Genomic DNA, 20,384 nt, shown 5'->3' with positions numbered 1-20,384 from the left:
CTGTAACCTGTACATGGCACTCTGCCTCCCTTACACCTTGTATAGGATCCTGTAACCTGTACGTGGCACTCTGCCTCCCTTACACCTTGTATCGGATCCTGTAACCTGTACGTGGCACACTCCCTCCCTTACACCATGTATAGGATCCTGTAACCTGTACGTGGCACACTGCCTCCCTTACACTATGTATAGGATCCTGTAACCTGTACGTGGCACACTGCCTCCCTTACACCATGTATAGGATCCTGTAACCTGTACATGGCACTCTGCCTCCCTTACACCTTGTATAGGATCCTGTAACCTGTACGTGGCACTCTGCCTCCCTTACACCTTGTATCGGATCCTGTAACCTGTACGTGGCACACTCCCTCCCTTACACCATGTATAGGATCCTGTAACCTGTACGTGGCACACTGCCTCCCTTACACCATGTATAGGATCCTGTAACCTGTACGTGGCACTTTCTTACACCATGTATAGGATCCTGTAACCTGTACGTGGCACACTGCCTCCCTTACACCATGTATAGGATCCTGTAACCTGTACGTGGCACACTGCCTCCCTTACACCATGTATAGGATCCTGTAACCTGTACGTGGCACACTGCCTCCCTTACACCATGTATAGGATCCTGTAACCTGTACATGGCACTCTGCCTCCCTTACACCTTGTATAGGATCCTGTAACCTGTACGTGGCACACTGCCTCCCTTACACCATGTATAGGATCCTGTAACCTGTACATGGCACACTGCCTCCCTTACACCATGTATAGGATCCTGTAACCTGTACGTGGCACACTGCCTCCCTTACACCATGTATAGGATCCTGTAACCTGTACATGGCACTCTGCCTCCCTTACACCTTGTATAGGATCCTGTAACCTGTACGTGGCACTCTGCCTCCCTTACACCTTGTATCGGATCATGTAACCTGTACGTGGCACACTCCCTCCCTTACACCATGTATAGGATCCTGTAACCTGTACGTGGCACACTGCCTCCCTTACACCATGTATAGGATCCTGTAACCTGTACGTGACACTCTGCCTCCCTTACACCATGTATAGGATCCTGTAACCTGTACATGGCACACTGCCTCCCTTACACCATGTATAGGATCCTGTAACCTGTACGTGGCACTTTCTTACACCATGTATAGGATCCTGTAACCTGTACGTGGCACACTGCCTCCCTTACACCATGTATAGGATCCTGTAACCTGTACGTGGCACTCTGCCTCCCTTACACCATGTATAGGATCCTTTAACCTGTACGTGGCACTTTCTTACACCATGCATAGGATCCTTTAACCTGTACGTGGCACTCTGCCTCCCTTACACCTTGTATTGGATCCTGTAACCTGTACGTGGCACTTTCTTACACTCTAACCAGGGACTCTGCAGTGTCCAGCAACAAGACTCCACATAACAGCTCAATCAGTCACATCGAGTCAGTGCTGCAGCAGCTGGATGAGGCTCAGGTACAGATGGAGGAATTGTTCCACGAGAGGAAGATCAAGCTGGACATCTTCCTTCAGCTGCGAATATTCGAGCAGTATACCATCGAGGTGCATCACTATGTGTCTGGCTGGCTGTGTCTTACTTTAGTGTGTGCGTTGTGTCTCTCTTTCTCATTGTGCATGTTTGTGTCTCACTATTGTGGTGTGTGTGCATTGTGTATCTCTCTCTTATTGTGTATGTTTGTGTCTCACTCATGTTATGTGTGTTTGTGTCTCACTCTCATGTGTGTTTGTGTTGTGTGGATCTCTCATTGTGTGCGCTCTCTCTCTCTCTCATTGTGTATGTTTGTGTCTTACTCTCGTTGTGTGTGTTGTCTCTCTCGCATTGTGTATGTTTGTGTCTCACTCTCGTTGTGTGTGTTGTGTCTCTCTCTCTCATTGTGCATGCTTGTGTCTCACTCATGTTGTGTGTTTGTGTCTTACTTCTGTTGTGTGTGTGTGTGTGTGCCGGTGGATCTCTCAATGTGTGTGTTGTCTCTCTCTCATTGTGTATGTTTGTGTCTCACTCTCGTTGTGTGTGTTGTGTCTCTCTCATTATGTGTGTTTGTGTCTCACTCTTGTTGTGTGTGTGTTGTGTGTCTCTCTCTCATTGTGTGTGTTGTCTCTCTCTCTCTCTCATTGTGTATGTTTGTTTCACTCGCATGTTGTGTATTTGTGTCTCACTCATGTTATGTGTGTTTGTGTCTCACTCCTGTAGTGTATTTTTGTGTCTCTCTCTCGTTGTGTGTGTTTGTGTCTCACTCTTGTTGTGTGTGTGTTGTGTGGATCTCTCATTGTGTGTGTTGTCTCTCTCTCATTGTGTATGTTTGTGTTTCACTCTTGTTGTGTGTGTTGTGTCTCTCTCTCTCATTGTGTATGCTTGTGTCTCACTCATGTTATGTGTGTTTGTGTCTCACTCTTGTTGTGTATTTTTGTGTCTCTCTCTCTCTTTGTGTGTGTCATGATCATGATTAGGTCTTGAAAGCTGAATAACATGTTCCTGTTTGGCGACAATTTTATAACAATAGGTAACGGCGGAGCTTGACGCCTGGAATGAGGACCTTCTCCGACAGATGAATGATTTCAACACCGAAGATCTAACTCTTGCAGAACAGCGATTACAGCGCCACAAAGAGCGGAAACTGGCCATGAACAACATGACATTCGAAGTCATCCAGCAGGGACAGGACTTACATCAGTACATTATGGAGGTCCAGGCGTCTGGTGAGGGGGGTTAGATGCTATTAGTCATATTCATGAACAATGGATGTATAGATTTTAGGAACAAACATGACTCCCCTTTTGCCTAGTGGTTAAGCTAGTTGCATAAAATAGTTTATTTTTATTTTAATTAGGACATTTGTTAAATGAGATGAGAAGTTGTCCATGCAGTTCTTATATTATTTTACATGGAACAGCACATAAGGAAGTAAACCTATTCACTCTTAGAAGCCCAATAAATGAACTTAAAGTAGTTTTTCCAAGTTTCATTAAGGGCGTTCACTAACTATATTATGATAATATGCATTTCTGGCATTGGAATATACATTTTATAATTACAATACACGTGTGAAAATTAAAGAATGAGCAGATATAACTAATCACAATGTAAGAAATGATTTCAAAACTTCCTGGCTCTGATGTGCATTGAATAGGTAGAAAAAGATCCCATCGTGACACAGGATGCTCAGTTCTCTACCTGTAGGTTACTTCCTAAGAAGTAATTATGTCTGAGCTTGTACAATTTTTGGAATGCTACACACAAGACATCCAGCTAAGATGCCCTACTGGAGATTAAATGGGGCGTTTCAGAAATTACATCTAGGGGCATACTGAGCATGTCTGAAATGATCTGGTGAATGGGCAGATTTCACAAACAACCAACATTCTACACATGCACAGCTGCCTTTAGCAGTGAAACTGGCTGTAATGTCCAGAAACGTTCTAACTAATGCTCTCTGTATAAAGAGATTGAATGCTTGTTGCCCATGAAGTAACGTAGATCTGACTGTAATGTTCAGTAACTGTGAAACCAATGCTCTCTGTATATAGAGATAGAATGTATAACTAGTGTGTAACCAATGTTCTTTGTATGAAGGTATCGAGTTAATATGTGAGAAGGACATTGATCTGGCCACACAGGTACAGGAACTACTTGAATTTCTCCACGACAAGCAGCACGAGTTGGAGCTCAATGCGGAGCAGACCCACAAGCGCCTGGAGCAGTGTCTGCAGCTACGGCATCTTCAGGCTGAGGTCAAACAGGTTGGTGGGATGGCTTTACATAATCAGGTCTTCATCTCCTTCTCGTTGCACAATAATGGATGGGCCAGTGAGCTTGTGTCACAGCACTGATCCTTATATGTGCCACGCTACAGTGAATTCAATAGTCCTGTCGTCATTTTCCAGCCACAATCCACGGCATTCACGTTAATCAGTGGTGATATCTCTCGATTCCATACCACCACTGTTTATACATCGCCCTTGTAAAGGAACACTGCCTGCTGTAGTGGTTATGTTGCCAGGAGTGCATGATGCCCTCTCAATGTAATTTGTCAAACCGTTTTTAAATGGTTTGACAAGTTATACATGTCCTTTGGAAGTATGCACAGCATCTAATCCTCTCCTGCTAGAGGAGCCGCATGTTTTAATTGAGCTAAGTCTGGACTATACTCATTGGCTGAGAGCGCTCAGCTGACACTCTAAGCCAATGAGCGTGGTCCTGCTTATCTCTGTGGAGCTAACTAAATGCGTTTACAAGGAGAATCCACAAGCAGGGACTGGAGCTGGGGGCACCTTGATCTGAAACAATTTGACAAATTACACTGGTAGGGCACTCCTGTTGTGGTGGTTATGGTGCTTGCAGTGTTTTGTAAAATGGGCTGTGTGCCGCTTACCATGCTCTGTCTCTGGGGAGAATAGAAAGATCAGTCTATGTTATGCATGCGGTGTGTGTATATGACATATGCAAAACCTTTACAACTTGGAATTCTAGACAGTTGGTAGCTGTGTTAAACATTGTTATGGTGCTTAGACTGACCCTTTACACATTATTTCTACACAAATTCACTTCTTTCTTCCAGGTCCTGGGCTGGATACGTAATGGGGAGTCCATGCTCAATGCAAGCCTTGTTAACGCCAGTTCCTTGTCAGAGGCAGAGCAGCTTCAGAGAGAACACGAGCAGTTTCAGATGGCGATTGAGGTGAGCCTAATGCACTAATTGCTTACTGTAACCTCTCATTAAACTGGAATGTCCTATTCATTTACCATTAACCAGGCTCTATAGAATGGAATGCCCTATTCATTTACCATTAGCCGGGCCCTATAGCATGGAATGTCCTACTCATTTACCTTTAGCCGAGATCAATAGAATGGAATGCCCTATTCATTTACCTTCAGCCGGGCGCTATAGAATGGAATGTCCTATTCATTTACCTTTAGCCGGGCTCTATAGAATGGAATGCCCTATTCATTTACCTTTAGCCGGGCCCTATAGAATGGAATGCCCTATTCATTTACCTTTTGCCGGGCTCTATAGAATGGAATGCCCTATTCATTTACCTTTAGCCAGGATCAATAGAATGGAATGCCCTATTCATTTACCTTCAGCCGGGCCCTATAGAATGGAATGTCCTATTCATTTACCTTTAGCCGGGCTCTATAGAATGGAATGCCCTATTCATTTACCATTAACCAGGCTCTATAGAATGGAATGCCCTATTCATTTACCATTAGCCGGGCCCTATAGAATGGAATGTCCTACTCATTTACCTTTAGCCGAGATCAATAGAATGGAATGCCCTATTCATTTACCTTCAGCCGGGCGCTATAGAATGGAATGTCCTATTCATTTACCTTTAGCCGGGCTCTATAGAATGGAATGCCCTATTCATTTACCTTTAGCCGGGCCCTATAGAATGGAATGCCCTATTCATTTACCTTTTGCCGGGCTCTATAGAATGGAATGCCCTATTCATTTACCTTTAGCCAGGATCAATAGAATGGAATGCCCTATTCATTTACCTTCAGCCGGGCCCTATAGAATGGAATGTCCTATTCATTTACCTTTAGCCGGGCTCTATAGAATGGAATGCCCTATTCATTTACCTTTAGCCGAGATCAATAGAATGGAATGCCCTATTCATTTACCTTCAGCCGGGCCCTATAGAATGGAATGCCCTATTCATTTACCATTAGCCGGGCCCTATAGAATGGAATGTCCTACTCATTTACCTTTAGCCGAGATCAATAGAATGGAATGCCCTATTCATTTACCTTCAGCCGGGCGCTATAGAATGGAATGTCCTATTCATTTACCTTTAGCCGGGCTCTATAGAATGGAATGCCCTATTCATTTACCTTTAGCCGGGCCCTATAGAATGGAATGCCCTATTCATTTACCTTTTGCCGGGCTCTATAGAATGGAATGCCCTATTCATTTACCTTTAGCCAGGATCAATAGAATGGAATGCCCTATTCATTTACCTTCAGCCGGGCCCTATAGAATGGAATGTCCTATTCATTTACCTTTAGCCGGGCTCTATAGAATGGAATGCCCTATTCATTTACCTTTAGCCGGGCTCTATAGAATGGAATGCCCTATTCATTTACCATTAACCAGGCTCTATAGAATGGAATGCCCTATTCATTTACCATTAGCCGGGCCCTATAGAATGGAATGTCCTACTCATTTACCTTTAGCCGAGATCAATAGAATGGAATGCCCTATTCATTTACCTTCAGCCGGGCGCTATAGAATGGAATGTCCTATTCATTTACCTTTAGCCGGGCTCTATAGAATGGAATGCCCTATTCATTTACCTTTAGCCGGGCCCTATAGAATGGAATGCCCTATTCATTTACCTTTTGCCGGGCTCTATAGAATGGAATGCCCTATTCATTTACCTTTAGCCAGGATCAATAGAATGGAATGCCCTATTCATTTACCTTCAGCCGGGCCCTATAGAATGGAATGTCCTATTCATTTACCTTTAGCCGGGCTCTATAGAATGGAATGCCCTATTCATTTACCTTTAGCCGGGCCCTATAGAATGGAATGCCCTATTCATTTACCTTTTGCCGGGCTCTATAGAATGGAATGCCCTATTCATTTACCTTTAGCCAGGATCAATAGAATGGAATGTCCTACTCATTTACTATTGGCCGGGCTCAATAGAATGGAATGTCCTACTCGTTTACCTTTAGTCAGGCCCTATAGAATGGAATGCCCTATTCATTTACCTTTAGCCGGGCTCTATAGAATGGAATGCCCTATTCATTTACCTTTAGCCAGGCTCAATAGACTGGAATGTCCTACTCATTTACCTTTAGCCGGGCTCTATAGAATGGAATGTTGTATTCATTTACCTTTAGCCAGGCCCTATAGAATGGAATGCCCTATTCATTTACCTTTAGCCAGGCTCAATAGAATGGAATGTCCTATTCATTTACCTTTAGCCGGGCCCTATGGAATGGAATGTCCTATTCATTTACCTTTAGCCAGGCTCAATAGAATTGAATGTCCTATTAATTTACAATTAACCAGGCTCAATAGAATGGAATGTCCTACTCATTTAATGTTAGCCGGACTCTGTAGAATGAAATGTCCTACTCATTTACCATTATTCTGGCGCTATAGAATGGAGTGTCCTACTCATTTACCATTAGCTGGGCTCTATAGAATGGAATGTCCTACTCCTTTACCTTTAGCTGGGCGCTATAGAATGGAATGTCCTACTCATTTACCATTATTCTGGTGCTATAGAATGGAATGACCTACTCCTTTACCATTAGTCAGGCTCTAAAGAATGGAATATCCTACTTATTTACCACTTACTCATTTAGTGTTAGCCAGGCTCTGTAGACTGGAGTGCCCTACTCATTTGGCGATACCAGGCTCTATAGAATCGAGTGTCCTACTCATTAAGTGTTAGCCAACCTCTAGAGAATGTAATGTCCTACTCGTTTAGTGTTAGCCAAGCTCTGTAGAATGTAATGTCCTACTCATTTAGTGTTGGCTGGACTTGTTAAAATGGAATGTCCTCCTCATTAACCATTAGCCAGGCTCAATAGAATGGAATGTCCTACTCATTTTGCATTACCCCGGCTGTATAGAATGGAATGTCCTACTCATGGCACTTGAAAAAGGGCAAAGACGAGCTACAAATTTGATAAAAGTAATGGAGAACTTTAGTTACGAAGGAAGGTTAAAAAATGTAAATCTCTTTAGTTTGGAAAAATGGGACATGATAACATTATACGAATATATTTGGGGCCAGTACAAACCATTATCTGGAATCTATTCATAAACAGGGCTATACATAGGACACAAGGTCACGCAATTAGGCTGGAAGAAAGGAGATTTAATTTAAGGCAAAGAAAAGGTTTTTTTACAGTAAGAGCAATAAGGATATGGAAGAGTCCATTCAGATTTTTAACGCCTTAAGGACACATGACATGTGTGACATGTCATGATTCCCTTTTATTCCTGAAGTTTGGTCCTTAAGGGGTAAACAGCAACTGGATAAATACTTCCAAAAACATAACATACAGTAATATAATTTCTAATTAGTGGGGATAGCTGCTTGATCCAAGGAGATATGACTGCCATTTTGGGGTCAAGAATTTTTTTTTTCCGAGTTTGTTGCAAAATTGGAAGCGCTTCAGACTGGGTTTTTTTGCCTTCTTTTGAATCAACAGCAAAAATATATGTGAGGAAGGCTGAACTGGATGGACGCAAGTCTCTTTTCAGCTATGTAACTATGTATTTTTTTGTTAGCCAGGCTATATAGAATGGAATATCCTACTCATTTAGCATTAGCCCTATTCATTTAATGTTAGCCAGGCTTTATAGAATGGTGTGTCCTACTCAGTGTTAGCCAGGCTCTATAGAATGGAATGTCCTACTCATTTAGCATTAGCGGGACTCTATAGAATGGAATTTCCTACTCATTTAGCATTCGCGGGGCTCTATAGAATGGAATGTCCTACTCATTTAGTGTTAGCCTGGCTCTATAGAATGGAGTGTCCTACTCATTTAGTGTTAGCCAGGCTCTATAGAATGGAATGTCCTACTCATTTAGCATTCGCGGGGCTCTATATAATGGAATGTCCTACTCATTTAGTGTTAGCCGGGCTCTATAGAATGGAATGTCCTACTCATTTAGTGTTAGCCAGGCTCTATAGAATGGAATTTCCTACTCATTTAGCATTCGCGGGGCTCTATATAATGGAATGTCCTACTCATTTAGTGTTAGCCTGGCTCTATAGAATGGAGTGTCCTACTCATTTAGTGTTAGCCAGGCTCTATAGAATGGAATTTCCTACTCATTTAGCATTCGTGGGGCTCTATAGAATGGAATGTCCTACTCATTTAGTGTTAGCCTGGCTCTACAGAATGGAGTGTCCTACTCATTTAGTGTTAGCCTGGCTCTATAGAATGGAGTGTCCTACTCATTAAGTGTTAGCCAGGCTCTATAGAATGGAGTGCCCTACTCATTTAGTGTTAGCCAGGCTCTATAGAATGGAATGTCCTACTCATTTAGCATTAGCCGGGCTCTATAAAATGGAATGTCCTACTCATTTAGCATTAGCGGGGCTCTATAGAATGGAGTGTCCTACTCATTTAGTGTTAGCCAGGCTCAATAGAATGGAATGTCCTACTCATTTAGCATTAGCCGGGCTCTATAAAATGGAATGTCCTACTCATTTAGCATTAGCGGGGCTCAATAGAATGGAATGTCCTACTCATTTAGTGTTAGCCAGGCTCAATAGAATGGAATGTCCTACTCATTTAGCATTAGCGGGGCTCTATAGAATGGAGTGTCCTACTCATTTAGTGTTAGACAGGCTCTATAGAATGGAATGTCCTACTCATTTAGTGTTAGCCAAGCTCAATAGAATGGAATGTTCTACTCATTTAGTGTTAGCTGGACTCTATAGAATGGAATGTCCTACTCATTTAGTATTAGCTGGTATTAGGGGACCGGGACCCCTGTATGCCTGATGATGGTAGGAGTTACAGTGTGGAAATGAACAATCGGGTCAGTGGCAGGGTATCCACACGCCCCCTGGTATTGAGCACCAGGGTTTGTGCGGCCACATACCAGGGCCCTGATGCAGCTACTGCGGATCCCAGAAACTAGATTATATGCAGACCTCCCAGTATCTGGATAGAGAGGCTCTGCAGCAGAAATACATCCAGTTCGAGAAACAAGGCAAGACTAGAACAGGCACCAAACAAGAAAACAAGACTAGAAGAACCCAGAACCGGAGCAGGACATAAAGCAGAACCCAGAACATGTACACAAGACATGAGGGAAACATGGGCAGGACAGGATTGTACATGAACTGGGAATACAATACAAAATAAAACAAGACAAGAGATACAAGGCAAAACAAGAGGAGACAAAACGAAGTACCATATATGTATTAAACATTGGAGACGTAGACATACATAAATGGCCAAGATGTATGCACCCACCACTGCGCCAAAGTTCATTTATGGTGGGTCCTAACTTCCTAGGTATGCATGACTAATAGTACAACAATAAAACACACACAGTACTTACATGCAAAGAAAGGGGCAGATGTATGAGACCACTGCTAGCAGGAACACACTGAAACAAAAAGGATTAATGGCAAAGGAACGGGTATGACAACAACAAAAATAAACATTTAAAGGAATCTAGGAGACTGGGAATTCCAGGAACGGAATAAAGGAATGAACCCAGAAAACCAGGCATAGAATAGAAAACCTTAAAAACTAAACTTAGAATTGTAAAAAGAGTACTGGATACCAGAAGCCATGGCCAGAAATAATCCACAGACTGTAACAGAACGTGACAGGTGTAATGTGCTGACTTAGGGCTGCTAATGATCACGGGTTTGTAATTTCATTGATTTTCATGGATTTGTCAAAATGACAGACATAAAACTGAGCAAGCTATAGCCGTGTATTTACGCTCTAGGTGTATCCATACAGAAACATTCTGTCCTCATAAATGTGCTTATTCAGGTGTGCCCTTCAAAGCTCTTTTCTCTGTATTGTAAAACAGGGAGAGATGTTTATTTTAAATCTATATTACATTCCCTATTATATATTGAGTAATGTCGCCCTCTGGTGGTTTAATACATTAAAATAATTAGCTTCAGTACCAGATATCAAGGATGGCATTTGTGATGCATTTCCTTTATTTGAATATACAGACCAGACAAGCATTACATGTGTCTGTGTAATTGGTAGTTTTAGTGCAGCTCAGGGTTGTTTCACTAATAAAGTTAAAGTCCGGGGGTCGGACTGCCCAGTTTATACCCAGTCACCCAGTTTGAGAGAGGGCATCTGAGCAGATACGTACCGTTACCTGTTATCGATGCTGATGTATCACCTTTCTCTCCATCCTCCCCTGTGCCCTCTCTATAGTCCCTGTTCCATGCCAGCTCGTTGCAGAAGACTCACCAGAGTGCGCTGCAGGTCCAGCAGAAGGCTGAGGCTCTCTTACAGGCTGGACATTACGACGGAGATGCCATCAGGGAATGCGCAGAGAAAGTGGCCGTACACTGGCAGCAGCTCATGCTGAAGATGGAGGACAGACTTAAGCTGGTTAATGCGTCAGTGGCCTTTTATAAAACCTCCGAGCAGGTCAGTGCTTCACCCAAAATGATTCCCTGTGACAATGATTATGGATTACTTGTACCCGTGGAATATGTCAGGGAATAAATGTCAGCTATGATACTCTGAAATACAGACGGACTGATGTTATCTCCCTCCACAGGTGTGCAGTGTCCTGGAGAGCTTGGAACAGGAATACCGCAGGGATGAGGACTGGTGCAGGGGACACGATAAAATGGGCCTGGCAGCTGAGACAGACCACGTTCTGCCACTGATCAGCAAGCACTTGGAGCAGAAGGAAGCATTTCTCAAGGTCAGGGTGGGATCTCGGCAAATAACTCTGTGAAAGGGTTATTATCTCACAGTATATTTCCCGGATCCCACCACGTAGAATTATTTGTGTACATTCGCCCCTTTTCTTTTAGGCCTGCACACTGGCACGCCGCAATGCTGAGGTGTTTCTGAAATACATTCACCGAAACAACGTCAGTATGCCGGGAGTAGCCCCACACACCCGGGGCCCAGAACAACAGGTTAAAGGTGAGCAGTAGAAGGTTGGTTTTGGTTCTGCCCATTAATTTCATGGATTTGTGTCCATTTTACAGTGACATAGCAAATCGACTGAAATAATTACCAGAATCTTAACACCTGTCTATACCCACTGACACTGTTTGGGAAAACAGGTTATGTTGTTGTTTCAATGTGAGAGTATATTGCAAGGCTCCAGGTTTGAGTGTTGGGGACTCCTTTTTACTAATTTTCTTACTAATTCTTACTAATTCAGAGACTGTCCAAGCACACTAACCATTTCAACAGATTGTATTATTACAGCTATAATAATACAAAGAGCTGTAATAATAATACAATGATCTGTAATAAAACAAGGAGCTGTAATAATACAACGAGCTGTAATAATAATACAATGATCTGTAATAAAACAAGGAGCTGTAATAATACAACGAGCTGTAATAATAATACAATGATCTGTAATAAAACAAGGAGCTGTAATAATACAACGAGCTGTAATAATAATACAATGATCTGTAATAAAACAAGGAGCTGTAATAATACAACGAGCTGTAATAATAATACAATGATCTGTAATAAAACAAGGAGCTGTAATAATACAACGAGCTGTAATAATAATAATACAATGATCTGTAATAAAACAAGGAGCTGTAATAATACAATGAGCTGTAATAACAATACAATGATCTGTAATAAAACAAGGAGCTGTAATAATACAACGAGCTGTAATAATAATAATACAATGATCTGTAATAAAACAAGGAGCTGTAATAATACAATGAGCTGTAATAACAATACAATGATCTGTAATAAAACAAGGAGCTGTAATAATACAACGAGCTGTAATAATAATACAATGATCTGTAATAAAACAAGGAGCTGTAATAATACAACGAGCTGTAATAATAATAATACAATGATCTGTAATAAAACAAGGAGCTGTAATAATACAATGAGCTGTAATAATAATACAATGATCTGTAATAAAACAAGGAGCTGTAATAATACAATGAGCTGTAATAACAATACAATGATCTGTAATAAAACAAGGAGCTGTAATAATACAATGATCTGTAATAAAACAAGGAGCTGTAATAAAACAAGGAGCTGTAATAATACAACGAGCTGTAATAATAATACAATGATCTGTAATAAAACAAGGAGCTGTAATAATACAACGAGCTGTAATAAAACAAGGAGCTGTAATAATACAACGAGCTGTAATAAAACAAGGAGCTGTAATAATACAACGAGCTGTAATAATAATACAATGATCTGTAATAAAACAAGAAGCTGTAATAATACAATGAGCTGTAATAACAATACAATGATCTGTAATAAAACAAGGAGCTGTAATAATACAACGAGCTGTAATAAAACAAGGAGCTGTAATAATACAACGAGCTGTAATAATAATACAATGATCTGTAATAAAACAAGGAGCTGTAATAATACAACGAGCTGTAATAATAATACAATGATCTGTAATAAAACAAGAAGCTGTAATAATACAATGAGCTGTAATAACAATACAATGATCTGTAATAAAACAAGGAGCTGTAATAATACAACGAGCTGTAATAATAATAATACAATGATCTGTAATAAAACAAGGAGCTGTAATAATACAATGAGCTGTAATAACAATACAATGATCTGTAATAAAACAAGGAGCTGTAATAATACAACGAGCTGTAATAATAATAATACAATGATCTGTAATAAAACAAGGAGCTGTAATAATACAACGAGCTGTAATAATAATAATACAATGATCTGTAATAAAACAAGGAGCTGTAATAATACAATGAGCTGTAATAACAATACAATGATCTGTAATAAAACAAGGAGCTGTAATAATACAACGAGCTGTAATAATAATACAATGATCTGTAATAAAACAAGAAGCTGTAATAATACAATGAGCTGTAATAACAATACAATGATCTGTAATAAAACAAGGAGCTGTAATAATATACTCTGCAGTATTTTCATAGCTTACTGTGATATTACTGCAATCTGTAATGGTATAATAAGAAGTATACCATATTAAGATACAATCATACAATAAGCTGTAATAATATAAAATGCAGTGATACAATACACTAATGATGCAAGATGCTGGATTGATCACATTTACTGCAATATTACAATAAGCTACACTTATATAAAATTCTGATCATTTCCTCCAAACCTTTCTTCTGAGCCTTTTCTCGTAGTTTTTCACTAACTAACGGAGTTAAACTTAGTTCTCAGTGAGTCGTCCGTGAGTCGTCCCTGACGTTATCTTGGCTGATGCTGAATTCATTCTCTGTATCCTGCAGCTATCCTGAGTGAGCTACTGCAGAGGGAAAACCGCGTCTTACATTTCTGGACTCTAAAAAAGCGACGTCTGGACCAGTGCCAGCAATTTGTGGTGTTTGAAAGAAGCGCCAAACAGGTGCGTTTAATAGTAAAGGCTGGCGAAGCTTTCCCTGCTAAAATTATCATAAAATACCAATTGCTGGCTTAATATGGCTGCACTGATGGACGAAATGGACATGCTCAATACAGCAGGAGAATTAGCAATTTTTCATAAAAAATAAATAAAAATGATTCAGGACATCAGTAAAAAGAATGCTGTATTTCCCTAGAGATTCCATCTTGGCACCATGTGGCATTGTTATTGCACAACTCAGGGGTCCATTTACTAAACTGAGAATTGGGAATACATAATAATGGAGCTGCATCTTTAGTCCTCTATAGCCATTTATTTTAGCCTAAAATTAGAATTTCCATTTTCGCTAATCTGCAGTAAATAGACTTTTAAATACATTCTCAAAAGTTTGCTTAAACCCTCGGGTTGCCTAATCTTGGCATTTGTCTGTGACTGTCCACATCCCCAATCCAATCCCACTCCTGTCTGTATATAACCGCACCTTTTATTGTTTTCATTGAATTTCTGTCTTGTTGTTTGTGTGTGCATTCTGTAACATCATCCTGACAAATCTGTGGTTCCCAAAGGATTTCTACTGATTACATCTGTGTATCCATAACTGTGTTCTTCCAATGTTCCTATTGGATTTTACCTGATTTTTTGTGTGTGCGCATTCTGTAACTTTTTTCCAAATCTGTGATGCTTTGTTTTACCCCCTGCAGGCATTAGACTGGATCCAGGAGGCCGGGGAACATTACCTGTCCACTCATACCTCTCCTGGGGAATGCCCAGAGGAGACACAAGAGCTCCTAAAACAATACCAGGAGTTTCAGATCCCTGCCAAGGTACGGCTGTAATGAGAGAGGAACTTGCTGGGGCCCTTCGAGTCCCCCAATCTATTGCAGCATTGCTGAGAAATTTGCTAATGGACAAACACACTACTTAAGGGATAAAATGATTGTTGTCTATTAACTACTTCAATGGGAACGGAGAAGGGGATGCGTTAACATCATTTTGTATTTGATATATTAGTAAATGCCAGCATATTCCACAGCACAGTATAAAGCTAATTCACCACCTGAATCAACATTGTATAAACTTGGTCAATATAAAACTACGTGACAACTTTTAATAGAAATCCAGCATCAGGTCCTGTTACGTTGCAAGAATTCAGGACATTTAGGGTTGCCAAGACAACAGAAGTTTTTATAACACCTATAAAAAAATGTCTATGGGCGGCATTTTAGTTTGAATTTCATAGGAGTCCAAAATGACATCATGGTCTGTCTCTCTTAAATGGCATCATAATCCGCCTCTCCTAAATGACATCAAGATCAGTCTGCTAAATGACATCAAGATCTGTCTGCTAAATGACATCAAGATCAGTCTGCTAAATGACATCAAGATCTGTCTGCTAAATGACATCAAGATCTGTCTGCTAAATGACATCACGGTCTGTCTGCTAAATGACATCATGGTCCGTCTCTCTTAAATGACATCATAATCCGCCTCTCCTAAATGCCATCAAGATCTGCCTCTTCTAAATGACATCATGATCTGTCTGCTAAATGACATCATGGTCTGCCTCTCTTAAATAGCATCATAATCCGCCTCTCCTAAATGACATCAAGATCTGTCTGCTAAATGACATCATGGTCTGTCTGCTAAATGACATCATGATCTGTCTGCTAAATGACATCAAGATCTGTCTGCTAAATGACATCATGATCTGTCTGCTAAATTACATCAAGATCTGTCTGCTAAATGACATCATGGTCTGTCTGCTAAATGACATCAAGATCTGTCTGCTAAATGACATCATGGTCTGTCTGCTAAATGACATCATGGTCTGTCTCTCTTAAATGACATCAAGATCTGTCTGCTAAATGACACCATAATATGCCTCTCCTAAATGACATCATGGTCTGTCTGCTAAATGACATCATGGTCTGTCTCTCTTAAATGACATCATAATCTGCCTCTCATAAATGGCATCATAATCCGCCTCTCCTAAATGACATCATGATCTGTCTGCTAAATGACATCATGATCTGTCTGCTAAATGACATCATGATCTGTCTCTCCTAAATGACATCATGAACCACAGCCAATAACGTCCTCATTCCCTTCAGATGTTATCAGCTGCTGCAGTTATACTATTAACTCTCTCTCTGCCATCAAATACAAATCCCTCTGCTACCTCTTGTCTCATCTCCCCAGTTTAACCTTTAGATTGTAAGCTCACAGGCAGGGTCCTTTTCCTGTTGTATCGGTCTGTTCTTATAGTGTTGTCTTTCCCTAATTGTACAGCGCTGCAGAATATGTTGGCGCTTTATAAATGCCAGTAATAAATAAATAAATCTACCTCCTAAATGACATCATGATCTGTCTCTCCCTGCCCGCAGGTGGTCATCAAGGTTCAGAAATGTAAAGAACACTCCACACACCTTAATGACATGCCCCTTGGCTTTTTTATTTTTATAGAAATGTGGGTTTAACTTTGATTAACCTTCTTGATGAGACGTTCTGCTAGCACATTGCATTGAATGCTGTGCATGCGCCATATGTCAAAATGCAGGCTATCAGGGGGATCAGATTTGCAGCGAAGGGAATAATATTTGAACCCTTTCAATGCTGAAATAAGGAGGAAGGGGCAGAAATCGAAATATAAGGGAAACTGCAATTAATATAGATGTATTTTTTCCTTTGCACTTAACAAGCAGTTAATCAACAGAATGCATGGCCTAAGACGTACTAGAGGCATATTGTACTATGTAATATTGTTGTACATTTTTATTGATCCGTAACATGTAGGATGACTCTGGCAATGAGTGATTTCCACATATTTGCATATTTTATCTTTTTTTTAGTGATGTTGACTGAAGAGATTAACTGTGAATTTGGGAGAATTGACAAGAAAAATTAACATTTTCAGGCCAAAATATCCTAATTCAAGTTTTACCATTTGGTATTTTTGTCCATTGTTTTGACATCAATAATCTGGTGTACTTGTCATCAGGAACAGAATTAGGTCGAGGTGACATTTTGGAAATGTACGGGAAGGAAAATCTTCTAACATTGCTCTTAGGTTTCTAACTCCCCCATCCCCACAACACAATGAATTAAAGGAACAACTCTTAAACAATTTTAGCTTAATGAAGCCGTTTTGGTGTATAGATCAAGCCTCTGCTTTATCACTGCTCAATTCTCTGCCTTTTAAGTCCTAGCCACAACTCCCCTGGTTGTGACTCACAAGCCTCGGTGAAAAAAATGGTTTAATTTGTTTTTTAAATCAGATTTTACAACACAATGTATTTACTTTTAGAAGTTTGTATCTCTTGCTTGGTTAATTTGACCTCCATGACGCACAGAAAGCCTAAACAAATCCTAAACAAAAATATTAAAAAACGATCTGTCTTTACAGGAAGTGTGTCTGGACGCTGTGTGAGGCTCAGACAGGCGATGTATGATTAACAAAGTGATTTAATTCCTAAATGGCAGAGAATTGGGCAGGGAGACTGCAGGGGTGTTATCTGTGCACCAAAACTGCTTCATTAAGATAGAGTTGTTTTGTTGCCTCCTTAGAGTGTTCCTATGATGTTTAATTTCTATTAAGCTGCTTGTTTCTGTGTCAGAGCGATACAGGGTGATGGGTAGGTTTATGGAATATAGAATTATACAGAGTCAGGATCCCAGACACAGCCAATGGATTAACTTTCATTAATTGTCTCTTGGCTTCCAGCAAACCAAGGATAAAGTGAGACTGCTGATCCAGCTGGCTGACAGCTTTGTGGAAAAGGGCCACGTTCATGCCACGGAGCTAAAGAAATGGGTCACCACTGTGAACAAGTATTACCGAGAATTCTCTTTGCGGATGGGGAAATACCAGTGTAGCCTGCAGAGGGCGCTGGGTATCAGCATTGAGGTATTACGCGTGGCCACGGCCGCTGGACATGTGTGGCTTTTATTTCAGCTCTTTCAACTTGCATTGTATTTTGTTCTGCAGGTATAACCTATACTATACTATTTGTTCTATAAAAGTGATAAAATACATAATAAATCCATTTACCACTCAAGATCAATTAGACAGATCATAAACAACACGTACACAAGGAAAGCTCTGACAATGAAAACATAAGAACCACAAGTAACCGAGGCTCTATGTACAGCGTTCGATGTGTTTGTTATTTGATATTAGATTAGCCTAGTGTCTGACCTGCATAGAATTATCAGATATGCCATCACCCTGTCATCCGTCACAGCTCGCCGTTTCCTTGTCATTAGCCAATATTTCCCAGATATGTATAAAATATGGGGACTTTCCAGGAATTCACAGAGGAATCGGAAGTTTTTGTCCAGGATAACTGAGCTGCAGCCTGAGAATAGTTTCACTCTGTCTATTTAAGTCTAAATTTGGAAATTCGGAAATCAAATCTTAAAGCTTCCTTCTTCAGTGAAAATGCTAATACTTAATGAACGCTAATAATAAATGCCTGTAGAAATGCATTTTCTATTGACCCATTTGCAGTGTTTCTTTGCTGCCCCTGCTGGGAGGCAGTTCCATGCATCCAGGTACATTTTCAGCCTCTGTTCCAGGAGAATAAAGACCTGGAGCTTGACATTTCCCCAGCCATCCTGACCGACCCAGAGGTGAAACTTCGCGATACCGGCCATGAGGTCAATGAAGACAAGAGAAAATCAGCCAGGAAAAAAGAGTATGTTACTTAAAGATGTCATATTCTCCTGATTATAATTTCATATGTGATTAGGACACTCTGTCCTAGTGACTATTAATGAATATTACCCATTTGATGTGCTCGCAAGTATTCCCGTTAATGGCACGCGGCCTGTTTCATTCTGGTTAATAAAGTGTACCGGTTTGGTTCCCAATAGGTTTATCATGGCTGAGCTGCTGCAGACAGAGAAAGCGTATGTTCGAGACATACATGAGTGTATGGAGGTAAGTCAGTGTCTGGGAGCATACTGAACAGAGCAATCTCCCTTCATTTACCCAGACCTGCAAGAAATTATGGGATTTTAAATATCAGATCTTTTACTAGTAACTGGCCAATATGTGGATTTGATGCAATCGGTGGAGACACATAGTAACCGGATGGGCTATGGGAGACACCTGACCCAGCAGGGAGTGAGTGAGGTGCTCTATCAAAAAGAGTGAGCATACTCCCACCGAGGTGAGTGCTGAGTAGGCATCCACACTAACTGTGCCGTTATGCCTTGCAGACGTACCTGTGGGAGATGACAAGTGGTGTGGAGGAGATTCCTCCTGGGATCTTGAATAAGGAGCATATTATATTTGGCAATATACAAGAACTCTATGATTTTCATAACAAGTACGTATCGTCCGTATGGTGTGTCTGAAAAGATTGATTTCATTTATGTGTATAAATGTTCCACTAACCCACTTCTTTCTGATGCAGTAATTCAGCAGAACAAATAAACACAAGCTTTTTTCTGGGGCTTACAGATACAATTCTGATAAAATTATTTTTAACTGAGCAAATCGAGATGTTCAGATGCCTCTCTCACTTCGTTCCATACTGATGACTTGTTACGTGACTTCCTTCGTTATTACTACTGTCCTTTCTTTTAACTAAGTGATGGTACCTTCCATCTATTGCCAGATGACCTGATGGCTCGTGTAAAAGGCTAGTAAATACTGATATACCGCCTACCTCTGTTACTATCTAAGGTCGAGAGGTTAATTAACATCTCAGAGACCTTCAACAGATACATTTACATTTTCAACTATATACATATAAAATACAAATTACAGTATTCTACCATACTGGCTGTATATCTATGTGACTGAGTGTCTGTCTTTAAATTATTTTTGTCTGTATATACAGCGCTACGGAATTTGTTGGCGCTATATAAATAATAAAATAATAATAATATATGTCTGCCTGTGTATGTTTCTGTCTTATGTACGTTTATCTATATGGCACATTATCAGGGTCATTGCACCACATTTTTCCTGCTTGTCATTATTTTTGACGCTGATTGCTGTCCCTTACTGTCATTTTATGGGCTCTCCTGTGTCATACTTGTAACACCACCTCTAGGTGTTCTGGCAATGGCCGACAGGGTTTATTGATGTACTATTTAACACCCGTCCACTAACAGTACATTGCCCTGGCATGTTTTATCTTTGGAGTGCGAATGCTCATTTCTTACAGTTACTTGGTATTTGACCCTGACTGTTTATTGACCTTATGTACATAAGTAACCTTTGACTTTAATTACCCTAAACGATCTGTGTAACTACTTCCCTGACTTTGGAAACTCATGAGGATTTGTCTCTTTGTTGTT

The 20,384-nt window shown here is 40.5% G+C and overlaps 1 protein-coding gene across 5 annotated transcripts in view; it reads left to right on the top strand.

The window, feature by feature from the left end:
* The window catches only part of KALRN (kalirin RhoGEF kinase), a 413,233-nt gene that overhangs the window by 204,295 nt on the left and 188,554 nt on the right, over positions 1-20,384 (top strand). For all 5 annotated transcript variants that reach the window (XM_063429172.1, XM_063429174.1, XM_063429173.1 and 2 more), the window contains exons 13-25: positions 1,394-1,568; positions 2,528-2,723; positions 3,598-3,764; positions 4,583-4,702; positions 10,922-11,140; positions 11,274-11,423; positions 11,536-11,650; positions 13,963-14,078; positions 14,777-14,899; positions 17,797-17,979; positions 18,651-18,769; positions 18,948-19,014; positions 19,296-19,405. In XM_063429172.1, coding sequence (XP_063285242.1) covers positions 1,394-1,568; positions 2,528-2,723; positions 3,598-3,764; positions 4,583-4,702; positions 10,922-11,140; positions 11,274-11,423; positions 11,536-11,650; positions 13,963-14,078; positions 14,777-14,899; positions 17,797-17,979; positions 18,651-18,769; positions 18,948-19,014; positions 19,296-19,405 — 1,860 coding nt within the window. The remainder of the gene's footprint in view (positions 1-1,393; positions 1,569-2,527; positions 2,724-3,597; positions 3,765-4,582; positions 4,703-10,921; positions 11,141-11,273; positions 11,424-11,535; positions 11,651-13,962; positions 14,079-14,776; positions 14,900-17,796; positions 17,980-18,650; positions 18,770-18,947; positions 19,015-19,295; positions 19,406-20,384) is intronic.

Source organism: Pelobates fuscus, chromosome 8, assembly GCF_036172605.1.
Source record: "Pelobates fuscus isolate aPelFus1 chromosome 8, aPelFus1.pri, whole genome shotgun sequence".
NCBI classification, from domain to species: Eukaryota; Metazoa; Chordata; class Amphibia; order Anura; family Pelobatidae; genus Pelobates; species Pelobates fuscus.
This window is presented reverse-complemented; position numbering and strand designations above follow the sequence as displayed.